At 39.8% G+C, this 14896-nt stretch overlaps 1 protein-coding gene across 1 annotated transcript in view; it reads right to left on the bottom strand.

The window, feature by feature from the left end:
* Positions 1-14896, bottom strand: part of tenm1 (teneurin transmembrane protein 1) — a 225126-nt gene that overhangs the window by 184502 nt on the left and 25728 nt on the right. Inside the window, exon 2 of the mRNA XM_042326725.1 lies at positions 6244-6517. Within this exon, the coding sequence (XP_042182659.1) occupies positions 6244-6460 (217 nt within the window). The 5' untranslated portion in view covers positions 6461-6517. The remainder of the gene's footprint in view (positions 1-6243; positions 6518-14896) is intronic.

Here is a 14896-nt window from a genome sequence, read left to right as displayed (position 1 = left end):
AAACCCCATGCCACACCCTGGCCTGACCCAATACATGAAGAAAAACACAAAATACTTAGACCAGGGCGTGACAAACTTGACCAAATTCAAAACAGCATTCCTTCTCTTTCATTATTAGATATTTTATCAAAAGTGATGATGGTTCACTGTTTAATGTTGTCATTTCACTTTGAGTTTTTCTACTTTACTAGTGAAATAGTGGTTGAAATGATTGGCAATATCAAGTTCAATGGTTTTCTTCCCATAATATAATTTAAGGTACTCCAAAGTATTTTTCCGTTGTGTTTTATGTCATTTATCTTTCTTTGGTAATATAATTTATTCTTCTTTTTGTTGAGTTTAGTCACAACATTTCTCAACTTACAGTGCGTCAACCAAACAGCTGAGCAGCCTGACTTGTTTGCCACCTCTTTTGCATAATTTATTTGAACCATACAATTGTTCAATTCATCATCAATCCATGGGGCTCTAATAGTTATCACACTTAGTTTCTTAACAGGTGCATGCTTGTCAACAATTGGAGCAAAGCTTTGCAGCATTAGTGAAGACATACATTGCCAGTCAAAGGTTTGGACACACCTACTCATTCTAGTCCTAAAATGATCTACATTGTAGAATAATAGTGAAGACATCAAAACTACGAAATAACACATGGAATCATGTAGTGAGCAAAATAGTGTTAAACAAATCAAAATATATTTTAGATTTTAGATTCTTCAAAGTAGCCACCCTTTGCCTTGATGACAGCTTTGAACAGTCTTGAAGGAGTTCTCACAAATGCTGAGCATTTGTTGACTGATTTTCCTTCACTCTTCAGTCCAACTCATCCCAAACCATCTCAATTGGGTTGAGGTTGGGGGATTGTGGAGGCCAGGTCATCTGATGCTGCACTCCATCACTCTCCTTGGTCAAATAGTCCTTACACACCCTGGAGGTGTGTTTTGGGTCATGTTGAAAAACAGATGATAGTCCCACTAAGTGCAAACAAGATGGGATGGCCTATTACTGCAGAATGCTGTGGTAGCCATGCTGGTTAAGTGTGCCTTGAATTTGAAATAAATCACTGACAGTGTTACCAGCAAACCACCCCCTCACCATCACACCTCCTCCTCTATTCTTCAAGTGGGAACCACACATGTAGAGATCATCTGTTCACATACTCTGCGTCTCATAAAGACACGGCGGTCGGAACCAAACATCTCCAATTTGGACTCATCAGACCAAAGGACAGATTTCCACCGGTCTAATGTCCATTGTTCGTGTTTCTTGGCCCAAGCAAGTCTCTTCTTCTTATTGGTGTCCTTTAGTAGTGATTTCTTTGCAGCAATTTGACCATGAAGGCCTGATTCACACAGTCTCCTCTGAACAGTTGATGTTGAGATGTGTCTGTTATTTGAACTTTCTGAAGCATTTATTTGGGCTGCAATCTGAGGTGCAGTTAACTCTAATGAACTTATCCTCTACAGCAGAGGTAACTCTGGGTCTTCCTTTCCTGTGGCAGTCCTTATGAGAGCCAGTTTCATCATAGCGCTTGATGGTTTTTGCGACTGCACTTGAAGAAACTTTCAAAGTTCTTGAAATTTTGCCGTATTGACTGACCTTCATGTCTTAAAGTAATGATGAACTGTAATTTCTCTTTGCTTATTTGAGGTGTTCTTGCCATAATATGGACTTGGTTTTTTACCAAATGGGGCTATCTTCTGTATACCCCCCTACCTTGTCACAACACAACTGATTGTCTCAAACACATTAAGAAGGAAATTCCACAAATTAACTTTTAACAAGGCACACCTGTTAACTTAAATGCATTCCAGGTGACTACCTGATGAAGCTGGTTAAGAGAATGCCAAGAGTGTGCAAAGCTGTCATCAAGGCAAGGGGTAGCTGTTTGAAGAATCTCACTTTTTTGGTTACTACATGATTCCATGTGTTATTTCATAGTTTTGATTTCTTCATTACAATTCTACAATGTAGAAATAGTAAAAAGAAAAGAAAAATGAGTAGGTGTTCTAAAACTGTACATTTTAGGTCAATTGGTTTAGCAACAGTTTTAATGGATTTGTCAGGGCTGCACAATAATCAGATGTAGATCAGAATCCTGTGTGACTAGATTCAGAAATATCAGCCTGTGGCCATGGTGTGTACACAACACTGTGGTGCGGCTTGCATATGGAGAGGTGTCGTCTTTCTTTAAACTGCTCTTGAGAATCCCTCACCAAGGTGACTTGCCTGACCTCACTCTCAAGTAATAATCTCTACACTAATTACGCCAGTCAGGAACCCATGTCCTTGACCAATTTCTTGTCAGTGAATATCTCTCTACGACCTCCTGCCCCTTAAAATCACAGCCGCGAAATGGAGGCACCAGCGGAAAATGGACACATAAATGAGCACAGAAAATGTTCTCCTCTCCACGAAAGGGGCTGAAATCCTGTGCATACTGTTTTGCTATCAATCTGTTCAGGTTGAAAAAGCTGCTGCTCCGAGCAAATGCCATTTGTTCATTTTATGCAGTTTCCAAGGTAACCAGAACAAAATGTTTTGTTCAGTGTATAATTTGAATACCGCAATACATGGGAGCATAAAGCTGATTTGAGCTCACATTTGCAGTTAAAAACAAACCAATAGATGAAAATATGTATTTTCATCATTCGCATAGGTTTGAAGGTAAATCTAAAGAACAGAAGATACTACAGTATAAAGAGGATAATTTGATTAGAAATATGTCACTGTTAATCATGTCAATGTGAGGGATATGAAGTTCAGGTGTTATTCATAGGTATGTAAAATGTGCCTTCAAATAGGCAAGTACTGTATGTGAAATAAATATGAAGTGTTCTCTTTAGAAAGTGTAAAATCATCATTTGAATTAGAAATACCTACTCTAATCTTCTAATGATCAATCAATGATAGGCATCATTAGAGAGGATCCTCATATAGATTATAATGACATCATGGTCATTATACCAGACTCATAGATTCAGCATGACTACTTTGTTCTCCAATTATTCTCTTCAAATGATATCCCAATGATCAAGGAATGTGTCAGGTCAACTATATTTCTGTGTTTGTTCCAGGACTCTATGAGAAGAGACAGAATAAGGTTAGAAGAACTCGTATGTAAAACCATAAGAAGAGCAACACTGATCAAAGTAAAACTACGGCGGTACAAGTGTACTATCACCATTACGATAATGTTCTTCAGTAATCTGTTTTCGTCCATCTTCTGTACCTGTACATACAGTGCCTTGCGAAAGTATTCGGCCCCCTTGAACTTTGCGACCTTTTGCCACATTTCAGGCTTCAAACATAAAGATATAAAACTGTATTTTTTTGTGAAGAATCAACAACAAGTGGGACACAATATTGAAGTGGAACGACATTTATTGGATATTTCAAACTTTTTTAACAAATCAAAAACTGAAAAATTGGGCGTGCAAAATTATTCAGCCCCTTTACTTTCAGTGCAGCAAACTCTCTCCAGAAGTTCAGTGAGGATCTCTGAATGATCCAATGTTGACCTAAATGACTAATGATGATAAATACAATCCACCTGTGTGTAATCAAGTCTCCGTATAAATGCACCTGCACTGTGATAGTCTCAGAGGTCCGTTAAAAGCGCAGAGAGCATCATGAAGAACAAGGAACACACCAGGCAGGTCCGAGATACTGTTGTGAAGAAGTTTAAAGCCGGATTTGGATACAAAAAGATTTCCCAAGCTTTAAACATCCCAAGGAGCACTGTGCAAGCGATAATATTGAAATGGAAGGAGTATCAGACCACTGCAAATCTACCAAGACCTGGCCATCCCTCTAAACTTTCAGCTCAAACAAGGAGAAGACTGATCAGAGATGCAGCCAAGAGGCCCATGATCACTCTGGATGAACTGCAGAGATCTACAGCTGAGGTGGGAGACTCTGTCCATAGGACAACAATCAGTCGTATATTGCACAAATCTGGCCTTTATGGAAGAGTGGCAAGAAGAAAGCCATTTCTTAAAGATATCCATAAAAAGTGTCGTTTAAAGTTTGCCACAAGCCACCTGGGAGACACACCAAACATGTGGAAGAAGGTGCTCTGGTCAGATGAAACCAAAATTGAACTTTTTGGCAACAATGCAAAACGTTATGTTTGGCGTAAAAGCAACACAGCTCATCACCCTGAACACCCTATCCCCACTGTCAAACATGGTGGTGGCAGCATCATGGTTTGGGCCTGATTTTCTTCAGCAGGGACAGGGAAGATGGTTAAAATTGATGGGAAGATGGATGGAGCCAAATACAGGACCATTCTGGAAGAAAACCTGATGGAGTCTGCAAAAGACCTGAGACTGGGACGGAGATTTGTCTTCCAACAAGACAATGATCCAAAGCATAAAGCAAAATCTACAATGGAATGGTTCAAAAATAAACATATCCAGGTGTTAGAATGGCCAAGTCAAAGTCCAGACCTGAATCCAATCGAGAATCTGTGGAAAGAACTGAAAACTGCTGTTCACAAATGCTCTCCATCCAATCTCACTGGGCTCGAGCTGTTTTGCAAGGAGGAAGGGGAAAAATTTCAGTCTCTCGATGTGCAAAACTGATAGAGACATACCCCAAGCGACTTACAGCTGTAATCGCAGCAAAAGGTGGCGCTACAAAGTATTAAATTAAGGGGGCTGAATAATTTTGCACACCCAATTTTTCAGTTTTTGATTTGTTAAGAAAGTTTGAAATATCCAATAAATGCCGTTCCACTTCATGATTGTGTCCCACTTGTTGTTGATTCTTCACAAAAAAATACAGTTTTATATCTTTATGTTTGAAGCCTGAAATGTGGCAAAAGGTCGCAAAGTTCAAGGGGGCCGAATACTTTCGCAAGGCACTGTACTTATGCCCAATAACCTTACAAATAGCTTTCGTATAGGTCCTATGTAGAATTGCCAACAACAAAAAAATACAACTGTTGTGAGGAAATCTTACAGTAGCTCCTATAAATCATTGTTTTCCAATGACACTGCCGTTTCTGATTGTGTTGTTGCCCGAATCTCACAACCGCTTGTTTTCCCCCGATATCAGTATTGGCCATCACAGCCAAGAAAATATTGGTTTTTGTCCCAGATTTCTCTTATCTAGGCATCCCTAGTAACCATGAATCTTTGACAAGTAATAAAGCAATATGGAAATGTAGGAAATTACTCTTACCTTATCAAATGTCTTATCAAATTAGAAATGAGTCTATAATAATTTCAAGACCTATAATGTGTATTGTGAAAGGTAAACATTCAACCAGTGGTTTAGATGGGACCTGGAATAACCTCTTTTAATCTCCATAGTGGTATTTCATGTCTTCCTGAAGCAGACCAGACCCTGTGACATTTTCATGATGAACCATCAAAAGACAGTGATGACATACTGCACAATGTCTCCAGTGAATAAGGTAGATAACAATGTAGACTGCAATGGAAAACGGAGTAAAAACATCTCCACTCAAACCATTCATAATTCTTTGAGTTTTGACCTTGATTACATTGTTTTCCCTGCAACACACATTTCTTATTCTCATTTCCTAACGATAGATGTGTTTAGCGTGGATGAAATAGAGGTGTGATTGTGTTATTTTCTACAGAGAAAAAGTCAATTCAAACCTAATTATACAACCCCTCCGCCATACACATCCCACCCACCAAACCCCAACACAGCCCTAAGGTGTTAAAAAGCTCCTATGTGTGACTGACTAGGAAACAATTGATGGAATAACTGAATTACCTCTAATTTGCATTTTTTGCAGCAATATACAACCCGAGTCTACCTTCCACATTAGAATGCAATACTTCCATAGTCACTGCAGCAGCAGAGCAACGTTTTCATACATTTACCAGGGGATATGTGGATACGGGAACATGAGATTATGAAATTCATTCTGCTAGCTGCAAAGTCATGATAAGCTGCAATGTCTTATCATGCATACAATCAGTTATCCAGTCACACTGCATTTACCTGTTTCCCCCTGCAACCTCTCTGCCATTTTGACTGCATAACTGACCATAACCTGTGTGCAGGGAAAACTGATTAACCTGGAATGTCAAAACTGGAACTTGGGAGTTTATCAATAACTCAAAAATGGAACAGGCATTTACATAATAAATGCCTCCATTTCAGTTACCAATTCAAATGAATTGTTATTTCAATTCAAATACTATTTAACAATCTCACTTTGACTGGTTAAACTTGTTTTTGGTTCGTGGTGTTATGCCGTACCTCCAGTGGGCTCGTCCACTGTTTTCCGCTTGGCTCTGTGGCTGTTGTAGTTGAGTCTCATCTCCTGGCCATAGTCGGGCAGGGTCTCTCGGGATGTGTATGATTTGCAAAGGTTCCTACCATCCTCGCTTTCGTCTGAGGAGCTGGTGTATGCAAGCTCCATCTCATTCCGGGCCTTGGATAATGATTGGTAAGGCTTACAATCCATCTGCTCCATGACTGGCAACGCTGAACCAAGCTCATTCAGTCATGGGATCCACAATGCAAGACCAATCTGGAGGAAGAATGAGAGTGGAGAGTACAGATTTAGAACAATTAATATACCTCACACATGGATAATGTTGTGTCTCAGTATTGTGAGAAAAAATATATCACTCAAGTAAAAAGTAATTATTTGGATATTAGTGTCCTTAATCAACATGTTCCTGTTCTAAGGGATTACTGCTGGGTGGTGTGGTAGAAGATTGAGTTGCTTTAAGAGACACAGGGGAGGAGGAGCTGTTGTAGGAACAGATTGAGAGATAACTTTAATTTTCAACAGAATCTGATGGACTGCTATCAAATACGATGACATAAATCATGTGGTTCTTGCATCCTAGAGCAATGTCTTCTTACACACTACTTAAAGTGCCAATATATAACTTTTTGAGCGACCTGACTAAATTCACAGAAATTATTATAGATCTATCATTCTAGTTGAAACCAAGTCTAAGAAGTAATATAACTGTTCTATGTGTGCTATTCCTATGCTTTCCATTCTTACGTTTTGTTTTCGCATCTTTTACTTTCGGTTTTATACACCAGCTTCAAACAGCCGAAACAACAATATTTTTGTTTATGGAAAATATAGTTCACAGCGGTTTAGATGAAACAATGATTGTCTACACTATACTAGCTTATTTTGTTACATAAACTGAAATTGGCCGAAATATTACAGTTTTAGCAACCAGGAAATGGCGGAGTAATTTCTGCATAGTGCAACTTTAATATAGCAAGGTTTGAATTCTCAATTGTATCCTAACATCACATCCTGATACCTGGCACTATTTTTAGAATCAGTGTTTATAATTAGCATTATCCAGTAGAAACATAACAGTAGCACAATGATGAATACTGTTATTTTGCATCTGAGTTCTAGTGCAGTTCATCACAGCACAGTAGTGTTTTGCTGTGTAGTGTAAAGCACATTGGTAACCTTGACATGAACCCGTCTGTTCTGCCCTGAGCTCTGCTTGGGCTGACATTTCTATCATTGCTGCCTGACAGCCACTAAAACTTGGCCTTGACCCAAACACTCGCCCCGTGAAGCAGAGAGTATTGTCTTCACCCCACTGTGCTTCTATCCTCTGGGAACAGACGGTGAAAAACTTCCCATATTACACATTTCAGCAAGAAATCAGAAGAGGCTTCTGACAAAGTTTGCCCTCTGACATTTGTAATCTTTAACAGCATTCAAGACAAATATGACAATCAAATGCTCATTAGGCTGTGCCATCTTTACCCGGCTTGTGGTAAAAGGTTATTAATTGCAAGTTCAGTACATATCTTGCTTGACTAATTGGCAGTTGAAAGCATTTTAATGGGCCATTTGTATTCTGTGCTGTGGCCAGCCCCCTGGCCGGACAAGGCTGTTCTTCTGTGCGTGCAGAGGTAATTACTCAGGGTAGGTGTGGCTGGAAAATGATGATTGGGGAGTCAGCACCACCAGTTGAAAAAAGGCAGTTTTTTTTGTGAGGTTACTGTATAGACTATAAGGCAGTTTAGTTCAGGGCTTTAGACACACGCTGCCCACCTCCCTGTGTTTGTTTTATCCAGTTGTGGGAGTGTTTGCATTGTTTATCAGAAACGCTCATGTTTATGCAAATTAAGCCTTTATTTTCATAAACACGTTCATTTGTGGTCATTGTTTGTCTATTTGAGCAATAGTTTTGCCATCAAAGTGTATAATCAGAAAGTGTACAATTAGAATGAACCTGTTTGAATGTAACGGCTGTTGGATGAAGGAGAGGACCAAAGCGCAGCGTGGTAAGTGTTCATCTTACTTAATGAAAAAACGGAACACTGAATAACAAACAACAAAGAAACAACCGAAACAGTTCTGTCTGGTGCAGACACACAAAGACTGAAAATAACCACCCACAAAACACAATTGAAAACAGGCTACCTAAATATGGTTCTCAATCAGGGACAACGATTGACAGCTGCCTCTGATTGAGAACCATACCAGGCCAAACACAGAAATAGAAAATCATAGACAAACTAACATAGATAACCCACCCAACTCATGCCCTGACATACTAAAACAAAAGAACTAAGGTCAGAACGTGACATTGAAAGGTGTAAGGGGAATACCTAGTCAGTTGTACAACTGAATGCCTTCAACTGAAATGTGTCTTCTGCATTTACCCAACCCCTCTGAATCAGAGAGGTGCGGGGGATGCCTTAATCAACATCCTCGTCTTCGGCGCCCGTGGAACAGTGGGTTAACTGCCTTGCTCAGGGGCAAATGACAGATTTTTACCTTGACAGCTCAGGGATTTGAATCAGCAACCTTTTGGTTACAGGCCCAGTGCTCTAACCACTAGGCTACCTGCCGAATGGTCAGGTCCTTTTAGCATGTTTGTGGTTAGATTATGGTTTACAGAAACCGTTTTAAAAAACTTCCATGTTTTAATCATGTCAGGGAGAATTTTTGCATTTTAGCTAGCCCTAACCCTTACTCTTTTCCTAACCTAAAATGTATTATCCTAACCTGCTACGTTTATTCTCCTAACCTGCTACGTTTATTCTCCTAACCTGCTACGTTAATTCTCCTAACCTGCTATGTTTATTCTCCTAACCTGCTTCGTTTATTCTCCTAACCTGCTACGTTTATTCTCCTAACCTTCTGCGTAAATTCTCCTAACCTGCTACGTTAATTCTCCTAACCTGCTACGTTTATTCTCCTAACCTGCTACGTTTATTCTCCTACCTTCTGTGTAAATTCTCCTAATCTGCTATGAATTCTCCTAATCACTTCTATCCATAGCTGTATACAATCTAGTCAAAACCTTTTAGCATGCCTATTCTCACACCTCCTCATTAAGGATTAAGGTAGAGATTTTTGTCTTGGTAACATGATGTGACTAGCTATGCCATAATATTTAGATGCTTGAGTTTATAGGCATTTTGCCTGTTTGAGGCTATTTTCTCATTTGTCCGCCAGTTGTGGTAATATTGCTATTGGCAGTTCCAGTTATGATTTAAAAAATGGTTAAGTATTTTTGTCATCAACCATTTTCAGAATTTCTTAAAAATACATATCTGATTCAGCCTTCTACCAGTTCTACCACTCCTATCACCTATTGTTACACCTGATCCTCTGACTCTTCTGCTGCAGCTCCACACCAACTAAATAGGCTGCCCTGTTCTCTATCATGAGGTTAGAGACAGTTGCGATCGACCAGTTGTGTACACCAACTGGTCGATCGCGATCAACTGGTCGATTTCCAAGAATATTCCTAGTTGATCACCAAATATTTCTGTAAAAAACAACAATGATAAATCCTTGCGTTCCTATTTTATTTTATTTGTTTCATGCTGTTGGCGGTAGATGTACTTCATTCTGCTGCCCTAGCACCAGGAAGGCAAAGTGTTTCCATTTTAAACCATTTCATGTGTCTGAAGGTAGAACTCCACCTACCCGACAGGCCCAGAGAGCAAATCAAGTGCACCTATATATAGGCCTACTGCAGTCATTCAGATAGCTCAGATCACAGTGTCTGCACAGTTTACTCGATCCATAGACTGTAAAAATAAACAGTACAGTTGATACTGTGAGATGTAAAAACCTTTAAATCCATGAGTAGAGAGAGACTACAGCAAAGAGCTACTCTTTTTATCAGTAATTCCGTAATTAAGTTGTTATTTAGCACGGTCAACACTGTGTTCAACACTTCTTTAAGCCATAAAATACCAAAGTGTTCCGATAAGCTTGTGTTGCTATTATTAGCGGCTGGTGTCATTTTTAATAACGAGGAATATTACCCTTTCTCTGGTCATAGGAGTAACAACATGGATTAGTGCATGAGGCAGAAATGCAGTGCGACTTTTTTCGCCATCAACTGGAAGATTGTGTCCTCCTTTCTCAGCGGACAGAGGAACGGGGGTCGGGAGAGAGGCAGCCTCACCGATGCTCCCTCCCTCCCTTCAGACTGGCCATCAGTCCAGCAACAAACAAAAAAATATTATGCTCACAAGTAATACAACAAATTATCTATTACCAGTGTGATCATATATTGTACATATACTGTACCTATGAGAAGAACAACACTGGCAGGGCTAATCAAGCATAGCAATTCAAGTAGGCCTATAGCCTACTGCACAAACCTTATTGCTACAAAACCTTTTTAATTGTTTAATGTTGCATAGGCTTATGTAAAAAACTTTTTTTTAAGAAGTAGATCTCGACTTGCATTGTGACTCAGCAAAGGTTGGTGACCACTGGTGCACACAAATGGCTTACAAGAGGTACTCAAATTTATTTATTTTTTAGAACCTTTATTTAACTAGGCAAGTCAGTTATGAACAAATTCTTATTTCCAATGACGGCCTACCCCGGCTAAACGCAGACGATGCTGGGCCAATTATGTGCCGCCCTATGGGACTCCCAATCGCGGCCAGATGTGATACAGCCCGGATTTGAACCAGAGACTGTAATGACACCTCTTGCATGGAGATGCAGTGCCTTAGACCACTGCGCCACTCAGCTGCCCCAAAACCACTTCCTCTGACCAAAAACAAATAAGTGGTGGCTACCGCATGCAAATACAATCATTTATTTGTATACCTTCTTAACTTAGATATGGATCTGTTTATTCTTTCGAAAGAAACTTAGTGGATACAGTAATATAGCTACAACCAACATGTGCCGAATATGCAGACAAAAATCACAAGAACATCTTCATAGTGAGATTGAAAGAGTTCTCGATATGATCAATAACACAAAAATGTTACATATCATAGTTGAATGTATTAAATGACTCTTGGTGAAAAAGGAACAATAATAGCAGGCGGACTTCATCCAGTGCAAAGTTCATAAGGCACAACAAATCCAATCAAAAAGGTTGATATTCACAACTTATTTTTCACACTCAAAAATCAATATTATTCTGTAAATGTCATTCAAATCAGCAGAAATAGAAAATATACATTTCCCCATCTCTGAAAGGGCACATGCATAATGTAGCACCGGGAAAATGTTACATTTTATCTAACTTCTAAGCAACTTGCAATTTAATTACGCATTCCTAAAATAACATTGTGTTAATATTACAACCCTTGCCTTTTATGAATGTGAATCATGTTCCATTTGGGAGGCGATCAGTCTTATTTCTCTTACAGTAAATATCCCTTTTCTTCCTAATGTTCCATAATGATATTGGTTGATAGTTGCACCATAATTGCAAACTATACCATTTGTCTGCTTGGTTAAGACTGCTTAGTTCTACCTTACCTCTCTGGTGCTTAGCAAAATATGTTTTGAATGCAGAGGTTTAATGGGAGCATATTGGGGCTAAGGCAGTGTCTTCTGATGAGCACCAAGTAGCTTTTAATGAGATGATTACGGTTTTTGGAAATAAACCACCAAGTGGACACACAAATCATTCAGAGTAACACCAGCCTGCACAACACACAGTCATTTGCTCATTACCCATGGGCTTTAACAGGATGAATGTTGCTGTACATCTATTTGTGGTCCATAACCTTAGAATGTGAAAGCCTGTGCCATTCCGGAACACTCTTAACATTCCAAAGCTCCATGACAAAAGAATCAGTACCACTGTAGAGAGAGCGAGAGTAGAATAGGCATACTGCTACGAGAGAAAAAAAAAGACAAATATTTGATTTCTTGTCTTTTCCGTACAAATACAATATCCTGCCTTGGTGTCGTACACTACAGTATTAAGTCCATTAATCAAAGGCTGTTTGGTTGTTTGGTGCCAGTTTGTCATGCACCATGATGCTGACTGCGCCATCCTGGGAGTCGGCAGGGTAAAGTGCTTGGTGTTAATTGGGTAGCTAGGTGGGGAGATACAATATTCAGATGAAAGTCCCCCGTCGAGTCTGGGAAAGTCTGGCTGGTCGGTCCAGCATGGGCACACCAGCCACAAACTTCATTACAGTGCTACAGGCATGCCGTAGGCACTCCTTGCCTCAATCTCTGTCATAGAGATTGTCTGAAGTTATACCTCTTCTTCCAACTGAGAGAGATCTGTCATTGTCATTGCTCTATACAGTATGCATCTGGTGGTGAGTGTTTTCTACCCTACTGTATTTTCACCCCTGCTCATTCATTCCCTCACATAAGCACTGTTCCTAGGTCAGGGTTAGTATGTACCCAAAGGGATTGGTTTGAGCGCCTCGAGCACACAAACCTATCACTTAGAATGTATGATGTAACTGATTCTTGTGTGAACTGAAGATGTCTTCATAGACATACATAAAAAATACTTGTATGTCTACTTCACCGAAGAACTATCATGGTCCAAACATACCAAGACAGTCGTGAAGAGGGCACAACAAAACCTTTTCCCCTTAGGATTTGGTATGGGTCCCCAGATCCTCAAAAGGTTCTACAGTTGCACCATCGAGAGCATCCTGACCGGTTGCATCACCACCTGGTATGCCAACTGCTCGGCATCTGACCGTAAGGCACCACAGAGGGTAGTGTGAACGGCCCAGAACATTACTGGTGCCAAGCTTCCTGCCATCCTGTACAATAGACGGTGTCAGAGGAAAGCCCAAAAAATTGTCAGAGACTCCAGTCACCCAAGTTATAGACTGTTTTCTCTGCTACCGCACGGCAAGCGGTACAGGAGCACCAAGTGTAGGACCAAAAGGCTCCTCAACAGCTTCTACCCGCAAGCCATAAGACTGCTGAACAATTAATTAAATTGCCACCGAACAATTTACATTCCCTCCCTTTTTGTACACTGCTGCTACTCGCTGTTTATTATTTATAGTCACTTCACCCCCAAAATACATGTAAATATTACCTCAACTAACCTGTACCCCCGCACACTGACTCGGTACCGGTGCACCCTGTATATAGCCTCATTATTGTTATTGTTATTGTGTTACTTTCTATTATTTTTTATTTTAGGCTACTTGGTCAATATTTTCTTAACTCTTCTTGATCTGCACTGTTGGTTAAGGGCTTGTAAAGTAAGAAGTGAACAGTAACCACCACACTAGAGGCAGATCAGCTGCAAACTGTAGAAACACCTGCATGTGTGAGAAAACATTAGCTACTTGAATTAAAACATTTCAAAAGAGGTGCATCATAAGGTTTTTGATTTGAAAATGTCCTTCCCAGTTTATGCAACACAGTAGAATACTAAGGATGTGCATCTTTCCCTTTCAAGACGATTATATATGTATCTAGATACATGGGCTCCGATACGATACGCCATAGTTTGATTCAGTGCATTTCAGGTTGGTTAGCGAAATAATCAGTGTGATTCGGTTCGATGCGATACAATACAATTCGATAGACTAACATTTGCTGCATAAACACATAAATTTTCCATCATAAACTAAAATCTGCTGCTGATGGAGCTCATGAGCTGGGGGGGAATGGGTCAATATACATGTACAGTATGTTGTATGTGTGTGTGTGTGTGTGTGTGTGTGTGTGTGTGTGTGTGTGTGTGTGTGTAACTGATGTACACTACCGTTCAAAAGTTTGGGTCACTTACAAATGTTCTTGTTTTTGAAAGAAAATACATTTTTTTGTCCCTTAAAATCACATCAAATTGACCAGAAATACAGTGTAGACATTGTTAATGTTGTAAATTACTAATGTACTGTAGCTGGAAAAGGCTGATTTTTAATGGAATATCTACATAGGCATACAGAGGCCCATTATCAGCAACCATCACTCCTGTGTTCCAATGTCACGTTGTGTTAGCTAATCCAAGTTTATAGTTATGTTAGCACAGCTGAAAACTGTTGTAATTATTAAAGAAAAAATAAAACTATCCTTCTTCAGACTAGTTGAGTATCTGGAGCATCAGCATTTGTGGGTTCGATTACAGGCTCAAAATGGCCAGAAACATATAACTTTCTTCTGAAACTCGTCAGTCTATTCTTGATCTGAGAAATGAAAACTATTCCATGTGAGAAATTGGCGAGAAACTGAAGATCTCGTACAATGCTGTGAACTACTCCCTTCACAGAACAGTGCAAACTCGCCCTAACCAGAATAGTGGGAGGCCCTGGTGCACAACTGAGCAAGAGGACAAGTGCATTAGAGTGTCTAGTTTGAGAAACAGACGCCTCATAAGTCCTCAACTGGCAGCTTCATTAAACACCAGTCTCAACGTCAACAGTGTACCTGTGGATATATTTCAAGGCTTACCTTCAAACTCAGTGCCTCTTTGCTTGACATCATGGGAAAATCAAAAGAAATTAGCTAAGACCTCAGAAAAAAATGGTAGACCTTCACAAGTCTGGTTCATCCTTCGGAGCAATTTCCAAATGCCTGAAGGTACCACGTTCATCTGTACAAACAATAGTACGCAAGTATAAACACCATGGGACCACGCAGCCGTCATACCGCTCAGGAAGGTAGACGTATTCTGTCTCCTAGAGATGAATGTACATTGGTACA

The sequence above is a fragment of the Oncorhynchus tshawytscha genome, linkage group LG09, assembly GCF_018296145.1.
Source record: "Oncorhynchus tshawytscha isolate Ot180627B linkage group LG09, Otsh_v2.0, whole genome shotgun sequence".
NCBI classification, from domain to species: domain Eukaryota; kingdom Metazoa; phylum Chordata; class Actinopteri; order Salmoniformes; family Salmonidae; genus Oncorhynchus; species Oncorhynchus tshawytscha.
This window is presented reverse-complemented; position numbering and strand designations above follow the sequence as displayed.